At 39.8% G+C, this 13643-nt stretch overlaps 1 protein-coding gene across 1 annotated transcript; it reads right to left on the minus strand.

The window, feature by feature from the left end:
* Nucleotides 1–4320: 4320 nt before the first annotated feature.
* On the minus strand, nt 4321–8921 carry LOC127442963 (gastrula zinc finger protein XlCGF8.2DB-like). Its single transcript, XM_051701420.1, has 3 exons — nt 8814–8921; nt 7539–7793; nt 4321–7295 (listed from the first exon to the last, which is right to left on the minus strand). Exons 2-3 carry the CDS (start codon nt 7624–7626, stop codon nt 6448–6450), a joined length of 936 nt encoding a protein of 311 aa, XP_051557380.1. The 5' UTR covers nt 7627–7793; nt 8814–8921; the 3' UTR covers nt 4321–6447.
* Nucleotides 8922–13643: the final 4722 nt, after the last annotated feature.

Genomic DNA, 13643 nt, shown 5'->3' on the forward strand with positions numbered 1-13643 from the left:
GAGGCTTCAAGAACTGGCTTGTCGACTGTGGCAGGCGTGGGCGTTGGCTCGTCGACCGTGGCAGGCGTGGCCATTGGCTCATCGACCATGGCAAGTGTGGGCGTTGGCTCGTCGAACGTAAAAGGCTGCTCAGCAAGGAAGTAGCCACTGCTCCAAAACCACCATAAAAAAGCCAGACTACAGTTTGCAAGTACACATGGGGACAAAGATCTTACTTTTTGTGGAAATGTCCTCTGGTCTAATGAAACAAAAATTTAACTGTTTGGCCATAATGATCATTGTTATGTTTGGAGGAAAAAGGGTGAAGCTTGAAGAACACCATCCCAACCATGAAGCATGAGGGTGGCAGCATCCTGCTGTGGGGGTGTTTTGCTGCAGAAGGGACTGGTGCACTTCACATAACAGATGGCATCATGAGGAAGGAAAATTATGTGGATATATTGAAGCAACATCTCAAGACATCAGCCGGGAATTTAAAGCTTGGTCGCAAATGGGTGTTCCAAGTGGACAATGACCCCAAGCATACCTCCAAAGTTGTGGCAAAATGGCTTAAGGACAACAAAGTCAAGGTATTGGAGTGGACATCACAAAGCCTTGACCTCAATCTGTTAGAAAAGGCAGAACTGAAAAAGCATGTGCGAGCAAGGAGGCCTACAATCCTGACTCATTTCGAATCCAAAATTCCAGCAACTTATTGTGAGAAGCTTGTGGAAGGCTACCCAAAATGTTTGAACCAAGTTAAATAATTTAAAGGCAATGTTACCAACAAATACTAACAAAGTGTATGTAAACTTCTGACCTGCTGGGAATTTAATGAAAGACATAAAAGCTGAAATAAATAATTCTCTCTACTATTATTCTGACATTCCACATACTTAAAATAAATTAGTGATCCTAACTGACCTAAGACAGGGAATGTTTTCTACAATTAAATGTCAGGAACTGTGAAAAACCGAGTTTAAATGTATTTGGCTAAGGTACATGTACATTTCTGAATTCAACTGTATTATATTAAAAAAAAATCTTTCCTCATCTCTCTCTTTCTTCTGCACAAGCTTCTATACTATCTAGACTCCATTTCTTGAGAAGGCTGAAAAAAAGCTGGACTCATCCCCAGTTCTCCTGAGGTTTTCTAAGTGTCCCATTCAGAGCATTCTGACATGCTGTATTTGCACCTGGTATGGGAACTGTCCTGCCTCTGACCAAACTGGACTATAGCATGTGGTGAAGACTATCCATCACTGATACTTCACTGCCTTTCATCCAGGAAACCTACAACAAACGGTGTGTTAGGAGGGTACACTCCGTCATCAGAGACTCCTCTGAACCTTTTCATGATATCTTTATACTTTTGCCTTCTGAAAGACGGTACTGCAGTCTGCCAGCCAAGACCACTAGACTAAGGAATAGCTTTTTCCCTAAGGCTGTCGGATTAATGAATTCCAGATAGCTAAGGTAAAATAACAGACTAAATTACACCTAAAGATAACTGCTGGAATGATTGCTTGTACTCATGTATATTGCACATAATGTCTAGTGTCTTTATACTTGTCTTTTGCTCTTGCAAATCTGTCATATTACATTTTTCCCTGTTCCCCACCCTGCTCTTAGCACATTTGTTCTCCTAATGCAATTGCACTTTATAGTAGTTGATACTTTCCATTAAGTAACTTCACAGTCACCACCACCTCAATAGCTAGATGTACCTCCTGAGTGTTTTTGTGTGTGTGTGTGTCACACTGTGGCCCTTTGTGTAACTTTATTTCACTCTTCCTTGTACACCCTCTATGAGTGGGGAACAGGGTTGCACGTTATACCGGTACTAACGAAATATCACGACACCCAAAAATTTCAAACTGTACGATATCATCTTGTTGTTAATTTCAGTACCATATTAAAGTATGCTGCCACTAGCAAAATGTAATGTAATGTGAGAGTTTTGAGATTAAATCAAAGACTATTTGAAGTTAATAATAAAAAGCTTCGATATGGCAAAGTATGATCATTAAACAGCAGAAAGATGTAATTTAATTAAATAATATAGTCACATGTGCTGCGCTCCACAGAAGGAATGAGAGGCTCTGATCTGTCATCTCCTTCATACACACACAGGCACGCAGTGTTGCGCACGTACACACACACGCAACACACACTACTACTGCTTGATTTTCATGTAGTGTGTCCAATAGTATTCATCTTCAGAGTCGCAGAGTAGTGTGTTTAGTGTATAAATGGCTGTGAACACTCAAATGACCTTTTTCACCGGAGATTTCAACGTGAGTTGCAGGAAGTTTGATATAACGAACCCTTCAAAAACAGAAAGAACTTAAGGTCTTTCAAAATAAAAGTCCAGATGAAATGACAGCTTTAACTGGATGCATGAAATTAAAGACATTACGAGAGAAAAATATGACTACTGTATAAAAGTGTAATATTTATAGTAGCAATAATATAATATTAAATGGTTATATTATTAGCATTATTATCTGTAAGCAATATCACAAAAGCTGAATACCAGTACTGAATATCAACATGTTGTGATTCAGCCATGGCAGCCTCAGGTAATCAGATTGTTTTCATTTAATGTTTTCATTAACACTGTAAAGTTCTGTTGTGCATCTTTTTTGTTTTTTACCAAAAACAATTATTTTCATTCGATCAAAGCTGTACAGTATGTATTTGATTAAACACAATTTGATCATAACATTTAATTAAAACATTTAACATGGAATCCAGAAAAATTAAAACAGAAAAGGCATAATTTTTTATCTTTAAGACTTTATACAGTTCTTTTTGCCAATAACTTTGTGTAATTTCATAAAAAAATACGAGTTTTTTTTGTTTTGTTTCCTAAGTATCGAGTTAGTATCGATACCGAGGTACAAGGGCTGGTACCGAAGCCAAAATTTTGGTATCGGAGCAACCCTAGTGGGGAACGACAATAAAACTACTTGAATTTCTTGATTTGTCAGTTGCTATAGATAAAACTGATATTAAATTACTAAAAGTAAAATGTAAATGTACTGCCAGTTCAACAGTCTTTTCCCTTGCCATTGTGACAGTCAGTATAAAGTCCAAAAAAGGCAATTAGGAAGTAACGGCTTGTGTATTCTTGGACACAGGAAGTTCAGCAACCTTCTGCGCAGCAGACCTGATGAAAAAGCTATTATTAACAGGAAGAAATACTAACATCCTACAACGTACAGAGGGACAAAAAGGCATATTAGTATAAAGTATGTCATAAAATATAGATATATCGATTATGGATCAGCACGTTATCGATACTTTTTTCACATAACAAAAAACAGTCTGACCCCAATGTATATGTTTAGGTGTGGGAGCCACACCTTCCAGACAAAACAATTAATCTTTCTGTTATGGAAACAAAAAAAAACTTAAGTAAACTAATTTACTTTATTGAAATTTGATATTTGAAAAATGCTTATTCTAGGTCTTCTCTTCGTAACACCATGGTCAGGTTTGACTGTAAACAATGTGACATTATTGCAGCTTTGACAATTAATAGTCTAAATACACCAACCAGCCACAACATTAAAACCACTGAGGGGTGAAGTGAATAACAATTATTATCTCATTTCAAAGGCACCTGTCAAGGGGTGGGATATATTAGGCAGCAAGTGAACGGTCAGTTCTTGAATTTCTTGTGTTGGAAGCAGGAAAAACGGGCAAGCGTAAGAATCTGAGCGACTTTGACGCGCCAAATTGTGATGGCTAGACGACTGGGTCAGAGCATCTCCAAAACGGCAGGTCTTGTGGGGTGTTCCTGGTATGCAGTAGTTAGTACCTACCAAAAGCAGTCCAAGGAAGGACAACCGGTGAACCGACAACAGGGTTATGGACGCCCAAGGCTCACTGATGCGCATGGGGAGCAAAGACTAGCCCGTCTAATCCCACAGAAGGGCTACTGTAGCACAAATTGCTAAAAAACTTAATGCTGGCCATGATAGAATGGTGTCAGAACACAGTGCATCGCAGCTTGCTGCATATGGGGTTGCGTAGCCGCAGACCAGTCAGAGTGCCCATGCTGACCCCTGTCCACATCTGAAAGTGCCTATAATGAGCATGTGAGCATCAGAACTGGACCATGGAGCAATGGAAGAAGGTCTGATGAATCACGAGATGGCAGCAGGATGCAACATGGGAAGAAGGCTGGCAAGCGGAGGCAGTGTGATGCTCTGGTTTTTCTGGGAAACCTTGGGTGCTGGCATTCATGTGGATGATACTTTGACACATACCACCTACCTAAAGACTGTTGCAGACCACGTACACCCCTTCATGGCAATGGTATTCCCTGATGGCAGTGGCCTCTTTCAGCAGGATAATGCATCCTGCCACACGGGAAAAATTGTTCAGGAATGGTTTGAGGAACATGACAAAGAGTTCAAGGTGTTGACTTGGCCTCCAAATTCCCCAGATCTCAATTCGATTGAGCATCTATGGGACGTGCTGGACCAAAAAGTCCGATCCATGGAGGCCCCAACTTAAAGGACATCAAGGATCTGCTGCTAACGTCTTGGTGCCAGGTATCACAGGACACCTTTAGAGGTCTTGCGGAGTCCATGCTTCAATGGGTCAGGGCTGCATTTCCCAAAAGCATCGTAAGCCTAAGTAGATTGTACAAGCCATTGGTGCCAATGGTCTCAATGATCAACTTAAGCTTGTGATGCTTTTGGGAAATGCAGCCCAGAGCTGTTTTGGTGCCATGTTGAGGACCAACAGCATATTAGACAGGTGGTCATCAGATTGAGATCTGGGGAATTTGGAGGCCAGGGCAACACCTTGCAATCTTCATCATGCTCCACAAACCATACCCAAACAATGTGTGCAGTGTGGAAGGGCGCATTATCCTGCTGAAAGAGGCCACTGCCATCAGTGAATACCACTGCCATGAAGGGGTGTACCTGGTCTACAATGATGTTTAGGTAGGCGGCATGTGTCAAATTGACGTCCAAATAAATGACCAGACCCAGCAGAACATTGCCCAGAGTATCACACTCCCTCCACCGGCTTGTCGTCTTCCCACAGTGCATCCTGGTGCCAATACTTCCCCAGGTAAATGGTGCACACGTACACGGCCGTCCACGTGATATAAATGAAATTGGATTACATCGGACCAGGCGACCTTCTTCCACTGCTCCGAGGTCCAGTTCTGATGCTCACATGCCCTTTGTTGGTGCTTTCAACGGTGGACAGGGGTCATCATGGGCACTCTGACTGGTCTGCGGCTACGCAGCCTGCATAATGTGACACATTCCTCCCGTAACCATCATTAAAATTTTCTGCGACTTGTGTCACCGTAGACCTTCTGTCGGTTCGGACCAGGCAGGATAGCCTTTGTTGCCCTCGCACATCATTGAGCCTTGGGCGCTCAACACCTGTCGCCGGATTGTGGTTTTTCCCTCCTCGGACCACTGTCGGTAGGTACACACCACTGCAGACTGGGAGCAACCCACAATTTGTTTTGTAAGATGACCCAGTTGTCTGGCCATAACAATTTGGCCCTTGTCAAAGTCGCTCAGGTCTTTATTCCTGCATTCAACACGTTGACTACCAGAACTGATTGTTCACTTATCATCTAATCTACCCAGACCTTGACATGTGACCTTGTTAGGAGATGATCAACATTATTCGCTTCTCCTGTGAGTGGTCATAATGTTTTGGTTCATCAGTAGACAGAAAGCGTAGCAGAGGAATCTGGTCATCCGATATCATCTCTAGATTGAACGGTGATCACCAGATTAAGCATACCATTTTGGCACCCTAGGCAAGACTGCTGTTGTTGACGGGGGGAGGTGGCAGTGTATTAGCAACTTGCGTGGCGATCTCGTTATTGCTGCTCCCGTTTGCCATAACGATCTCATCATTGGTGGTGGTGTGTTTGTGCGTGTCCTCCACCTTGTAAATGCAACGCCAGTGTTCACTCTGGTTTTACTCCATTCTCTGTCTCTTTGTCTTCAAGCAAGTCTTGGAATTTTGGCATTAACATCTGTAGGCGTAGCTAAAATGTATTTTCCAATGTACACGTTTATATTCTCCTAGCTGAACAGCCTACTACAAGTAGCCATGCCCCAAACTCATGCTATAGGTTGAGCTAAAAAGGGATGGCTTGGGATGAGCGGGCCACTCAGAATATAAACATCAATGTTTTGATAGTGCCTGGGATGCTCAGTGTTGATACTTTTGAGGGTGGTACACCCACAAATGGCTTACTTACAATGCCATTATTTGTCAATGAACAATAAACTGGGGGAAAAAAAGTTATATACTTCACATTTAAACCTCAGAAAATGTAGTTTGATGTACAAGCATATTTCTATTCCTAACTTTTGTGGTTCTTTTTTATTTCATGACTTTCTAAACCACATCAGATCTAGTAAAATGAAGCTGTGCTACTTCAAATACAGTGTTGACAATGAAATTAACTGCTCACAATGACAATTTTGGACAATGCTTTTTTAAATGAGTCTTTAGACTACTTAATTGGGTGAAACTCTTCTCACATGAAGTGCAGTTGTATGGCTTCTCTCCAGTATGTACTCTCTCATGTGCTTTCAGGTGTCCCGAGAAAGAAAAACTCTTTCCACAAAAAGAACACACGTAAGGCTTCACATTTGCATGAGTTGACACGTGTGCCCTTAGATGTGATGCCCACGTATACGTCTTGCCACACTGATCACATTTAAATGGTCTTAATCCAGAGTGATAGCGCAGATGAATTGTGAGATGGCCTGTTTGTTTGAAACTCTTTCCACACAGAAGACATGTGAAAGGTTTCTCTCCAGTGTGAATTCTTATGTGACGCAGAAGATGTCCTTTCTCTACGAAACTCTTCCCACACTGAGAGCAGGTGTAAGGCTTCTCTCCAGTGTGAATTCTCATGTGACACTTAAGGTCTCTTTTAAATGGGAAACTTTTTCCACATTGAAAGCACGAGAAAGGCTTCTCTCCCGTGTGAAGTTTTAAGTGAGCGGCAAGGTTTCCTTTGTGTGTAAAACTCTTTTCACACTGATTGCAGGTGTAAGGCTTCTCTCCAGTGTGAATTCTCCTGTGACAGTTTAAATCTCCTTTTCGTGTGAAACTCTTTCCACACTGAGAGCAGGTAAAATAATTTATGGCTTTAGTTCTGTGAGATCTTTTCTGTGAGAAATTGTTGTCAGTCTTTGAGCCACTAAAAGATTCTTCTCCAGTCATGAAATTATCAAACATATGATGCTGATGGTGTTTCTCCTCCATGTCATTCAGTTCTTGACTTTCTTCTTTTACTTTTATCAAGTCTAAAATGAACAGTAAATTATGAGATGAGAGAAATACACTTAATGTCAGTAAGCAGCAAAGGCCAAATTTCTACTTATATGTGATATATGATATGCTGAAGGTTAATTCTCATGTAGATGCTAGTATTATTTAATTATAATTTTACTGTTTCTATGATTTTCTAACATAAAATCTAATGAACTGTCAGTAGATTTTTTTACCTCAATGTTCCTCAACAGTCATTATGAAGAATGGACACCAACCTCTTTGTTTCTCATTATCTTCATGTTCCGGCTCTGGATCACTCATGTCTTCAGTCTCCTCTTTAAACTCCTTTTTAACAAACCTCATTTTTGAAATAGTATGCCAGTAGAGTTCAGTGGTTACACTTCAAGGTTTTTCTCCTTTTTCACTTGTAGGATGTTGGAAATAATAACAGCATTTATTGGTAAATTGCTGTAGCAGTGGTTTCACTGCAGAGGTGAATCACAATCTCTGTGTGATGTGGAGGAGCAGATCTGAAAAAAGGACCAGATTCCTTAATTTATACAATATCCCTTTGTTGTAGGAAATACCATTATTTGAATGATCATTTGCAACCACAAGATGAATCCAGATGTTAAACAAAAACATAACACAACTGACATATTGAAGATTACATTACCATCAAGTATCAGAAATTGGAGTTCAAAAATAGTCCAGTTTTAAATAGCTCATTTAAAGAGTATACATGAAGAGTAGTCTGTAAAATATGAAAGCTTGCTGACAAATGAAGGCAGGCTTTAAATAGGTTCCAGGAGGAGATGATAAAATGAATGTTAACACTTGTGTAGCCAGCCAGTCACTGTCTTATGCCCCTATGCCACCTACAGCCAAAACTTTGCTGGCATCAAACCACAAACTGCTAACGTTAGAGGCTATTGGGCTGGATAATGTCAGCATCAAAGTTTATAAAACAACTGCAGCTCAAAAAACAAAACTAGATTGCTGATAACAGCGAAGCTATTTACACTGTTAACACCCAAAACAGTGATGCGGTGAGATTGTTCAGCAGCTTCAAGCACTTTATTTTCCCATCAAATTAAATATTTGTAACAAATCTCATGAATGTCAATTGATTGCTATGAATTATATTAATTAGGCTATAGATTTAAATCACATCTAACCTGTTAATCAACAGGAGTTCGAGTTGACATATGATGGTGAAATATGTTAATCTGAAAATAAATTATTTTGAATTATAAAATGTTTCCAAAACTCCTAAGACTTTTAAACTCCAGTCTTTTTTTATGATGTTATTATGATGATTGTTATCAAATATCAAATCCATGAATTTATTTTTTTGGCATAACTTAGTGAAACAGTTACAAGCAGAGATAGCTGAGAATATTATATTTTCTCTACTTCTGAACCTGATTCCTTTATGCTTTTTCTCTCTTACTGTGCTAACCAATCAGCAGCGTATTCCTCACAAAATCTGGAGAAACAAACACTAAACAATAAAAAAGTTCTTAAACATAATTAAACCATCAACTTACATAAGTGTTGAACAAAAGAACTTTCATCAACCAGGACTTTAGATGAAGCTGAATTGGTAAAATCAACACTAAGATACAACAACACTTGCTTGTGAATCTACTTCACTCTTCTTCTAGTTGACCTTTAAGCACAAATCAGAACTACTTCATGGTAATTGCCCTCTGGAGGCAGGGATGAGTATTACACCCATGAAAAAAAAATGAAAATTGTCTCATAATTTACCCACACTCATGCCACCTCAAATGTGAATGTCTTTCTTTCTTCAGCAGAACATAAACAAAGATTTTTAGGAGAATATTTTAGCTCTGTAGGTCCATATCCGAATCGCTGTATGCCACTTCTTTTAGGGAACATTTCGTTTCTATGACATCTATAGAATGCCAGCAACAACAAGAAGAGCTTATTGATAGTTACTGTGATGCCACATATAACAACAGACAGGGTTGGGAGGGTTACTTTTGAAATGTATTCCACTACAGATTACAGAATACATGCTGTAAAATATAATTTGTAATGTATTCCATTAGATTACTCAAGGTCCGTAACGTATTCTAAATACTTTGGATTACTTCTTCAGCACTGGTAGATTTTTTTCACTTGTTTTACATGTGCATGTAAAATGGCTAGAAATAGCATTTTAACTTAGTATAAAGCTGACAATTTACACAAGGTTTATTGCTTTTTCTTCTGCTCCAAACTTCTCTGTCTGTAACACATCATAAGAAAGTGTTTCACTGCTGCTCAAACGCTCTTTGGATCGTATCTGAAAGGACTAAATATTAATTGAAATAAAGTAATCTCTTCAGTAATCAAAATACTTTTTGAATGTAACTGTTTTCTAATTACCAATGATTTAAAAATTGTAACTGTAGTGGAATACAGTTACTTATATTTTGTATTTTAAATACGTAATCCTGTTACATGTATTCCGTTAATCCCCAACCCTAACAACAGAATGTGGGCAGACTGTATATAACAAAATCTCTTCAGTTCAGTGATTATCCAAGCGTATATAGACAATCACTGTGCAGACATTATATGAGTGATGAACAACTAACTCTATGATGGCCTCTGATGGAGAGTCCACTGATTCGGTAGGATTTTCAATAGAAGTTGCAGGGAGCAGTGGACAGGATGCTCAGGGTGTTGTGGAGGCTTCTGCTACATCAGCCACAGTGGAGAACAAGATAGATGGATGGATGGATGGATGGATGGATGGACACTCAGGCTTGGGGAGTAACGGAATACTTGTAACAGCATTACATGATCAGGATATAAAATGTTTTAAACTATAATCCGTTACAGTTACATAAAATGCCAACGTATTCAGATTACAGTTACATTTGGTTAAAATTGGGATTACTAGCAGGATTACAATTTTTAATAATAAAAAAAAAAGATCCTCCTGACCAGTGTTAGGTAACATTCTTTTAAAAGTAACTCGTTAGAATATTGTGTTCCTCAAAAAAGTAACTTAATTAAAAAGTCATTTTTTATAGAAAGTAAAGCGTTATGTTACTGTTGCGTTATTTTTGCATTACTTTTATCTCACAGTCACTTTCTCTTCTGCTATGCTATACATTACATACAAATAAGCCATGCAATGCATACAAGAAACATTACAGTCATGCTAGCAACTGTACAACACTCATGTCAAAACAACATAGTAAACAAACAGATATTTAGAAAGTAGGTCTTCACATCTTATTTATAATAAAGAATCAATAACATGAATATGCATGATTTTTTTTTTCCATCAACATGGCAGCCAATATGAGTAATGAAAAATAACCACTGCCTTCCCTAAAGCAGCAAAGTCCAACATTTGAACCTGCATCATATACAATTGTGCTCAAAAGTTTGCATACCCTTGGAGAATTGGTAATATATGTACCATTTTTAAAGAAAACATGAGTGGGCAGGCAAAACACATTTCTTTTATTTCTTATGGGATTCATATTCAACTGTAGGTTATAACAGAATGGCACAATCATAAAACAAAACATGGCAACAAAGAAAAAAATGAAATGACCCCTGTTCAAAAGTCTGCATACCCTTAATTCTTCATACTGTGCATTGCCCCCTTTAGCATCAATGACAGCGTGCAGTCGTTTGTAATGGTTGTCTATGAGGCCCCAAATTCTTGCAGGTGATATAGCTGCCCATTCGTCTTGGCAAAATGCCACCAGGTCATTGCAAAGTCTTTGGTCGTCTTGCATGAACCGCACGTTTGAGATCTCCCCAGAGTGGCTCAATGATATTAAGGTCAGGAGATTGTGATGGCCACTCCAGAACCTTCACCTTTTTCTGCTGTAACCACTGGAGGGTCAACTTGGCCTTGTGCTTAGGGTCATTGTCGTGCTGGAAATTCCAAGAGCGCCCCATGCGCAGCTTTCGTGCAGAAGAATGCAAATTGTCTGCCAGTATTTTCTGATAAAATGCTGCATTCATCTTGCCATCAATTTTCACAAGATTCCCCATGCCTTTAGAGCTCACACCCCACCCAAAACATCAGTGAGCCACCACCATGCTTCACCGTGGGGATTGTATTCTTTTCACTATAGGCCTTGTTGACCCCTCTCCAAACATAGCGCTTATGGTTGTGAACATAAAGCTCTATTTTGGTCTTGTCACTCCAAATTACAGTGTGCATGAAGCTGTGAAGCATGTGAAGGTGTTTTTGGGCATATTGTTACCAGGCTTTTTTGTGCCATTGGCGCAGTATAGGTTTCTTTCTGGCAACTCGACCATGCAGCTCATTTTAGTTCAAGTATCTTCGTATTGTGCTCCTTGAAACAACCACACCGTCTTTTTTCAGAGCAGCCTGTATTTCTCCTGAGGTTGCCTGTGGATTTTTCTTTATATCCCGAACAATTCTTTTGGAAGTTGTGGCTGAAATCTTTCTTGGTCTACCTGACCTTGGCTTGGTATCAAGAGATCCCCGAAATTTCCACTTCTTAATAAGTGATTGAACAGTACTGACTGGCATTTTCAAGGCTTTGGATATCTTTTTATATCCTTTTCCATCTTTATAAAGTTCCATTACCTTGTTACGCAGGTCTTTTGACAGTTCTTTTCTGCTCCCCATGGCTCAATATCTAGCCTGTTCAGTGCATCCACGTGAGAGCTAACAAACTCACTGACTGTTTATACACAGACACTAATTGCAATTTAAAAAGCCACAGGTGTGAGAAATTAACCTTTAATTGCCATTTAAACCTGTGTGTGTCACCTTGTGTGTCTGTAACAAGGCCAAACATTCAAGGGTATGTAAACTTTTGATCAGGGCCATTTGGGTGATTTCTGTTATCATTATGATTTAAAAAGGAGCCAAACATCTATGTGATAATAAATGGCTTCATATGATCACTATCCTTAAATAAAAGACATTTTGTTTTTTGTTTTTTTTGCATTAACAGTCATATTTTTAAAATCAATTCACAATTTCTGCCAGGGTATGCAAACTTTTGAGCACAGCTGTATGTCATCATGTGCTGTGCCCATTGACAATGCCAGAGTCAACTTAAGATGTTTTTCAAAAGTCAGGATAAAATTCAGTAGGGAATGCCAGCCTAACATGTTCAGAAATAAGTCTGATGAAAAAAAAAAATTTTTTTTCACTTAAGTCATCTCAGTGCACGCTTGTTTTGAGTTAATCCACACTGAGTACAGACACCACAAATTCAATGGCGCATATTGATACAACTTGAATGGAATCGTTTTTAATACTACCAAAATGTCATAAAAACGGTTTGTTTCATGAATCAAACTACTTTTTTATTATAAAACAATAATTTTGAATATATTTAGAAAGTAAGACATTTTCTCTGTGTACACAATCGATGTAGAACGTTGCTCGGAGGTACTGATCAAGAGTCAGCTTTTCTCATCCCATTCTCCCAGTTATAGGGAGCTCTAACACTATTAAGTTAGAGAATTGAGCGAGTATTTCATCCTGTGTATCATGTCGTGGCCAGTGGAAGACTAATCTTATAATCCCTCTGCCTAAACATGTTTACAAATTTTTTTTTAATGCAGTGTGTATTGATTCATGTGTTAATTGCGTTTCACTCAACCGAATGTTGTTGAACTCATATTACTCTAAAACACGAAATGCGCATGCGTGTTAGTGAGTTGATTGACAGGCGATGTCTGTATCTAAGTTGAAGAGGCAGTTGATGTGCCAACGCAGCCGTGGGCCCGTCCATAAGATGGTGGCTGTGTGCCCGTTGCAAACAGCACCCCAGCCCGTTCTGGAGGCATCTGTCGTGACCACGACGCACCTGGAGACCTGCTCTAGGGGAACGCCTGCCTGTAGAAACGTGAGGTTTCAGCCAAGGGCTGAAGAGACGGTAACAGATCGGCGTGATGGCCATGCGATGTGTCCCGTGGTGCCATGCCCATATCGGGACTCGAGTCTGAAGCCAGTGCTGAAGCAGTCTCATATGCATCAACCCGAGCGGAGTGGCCACCGCTGAGGATGCCATATGCCCCAGGAGCCTCTGAAAAAGTTTCAGTAGAACCGCTGTTTTCTGTTTGAACGCCTTCAAACAGGTCAGCACCAACTGTGCACGCTCGTTTGTGAAGCGCGTCATCAACGAGACTGAGTCCAACTCCAAACTGAGAAAAGAGATGCTCTGAACCGGTAGGAGCTTGCTCTTTTCCCAGTTGACCCGAAGCCCTAGTCGACTGAGGTGCGAGAGCACCAGGTCCCTGTGTGCACACAACAGTCGGGATAGTTGAGGATGCGAATGCCCACTTCCCTTAGTGGGGCAAGGGCTGCCTCTGCGACCTTCGTGAAGACACGAGGGAACAAAGACAGACCGAAA

This window comes from Myxocyprinus asiaticus, chromosome 6 (genome assembly GCF_019703515.2).
Source record: "Myxocyprinus asiaticus isolate MX2 ecotype Aquarium Trade chromosome 6, UBuf_Myxa_2, whole genome shotgun sequence".
Taxonomy (NCBI): domain Eukaryota; kingdom Metazoa; phylum Chordata; class Actinopteri; order Cypriniformes; family Catostomidae; genus Myxocyprinus; species Myxocyprinus asiaticus.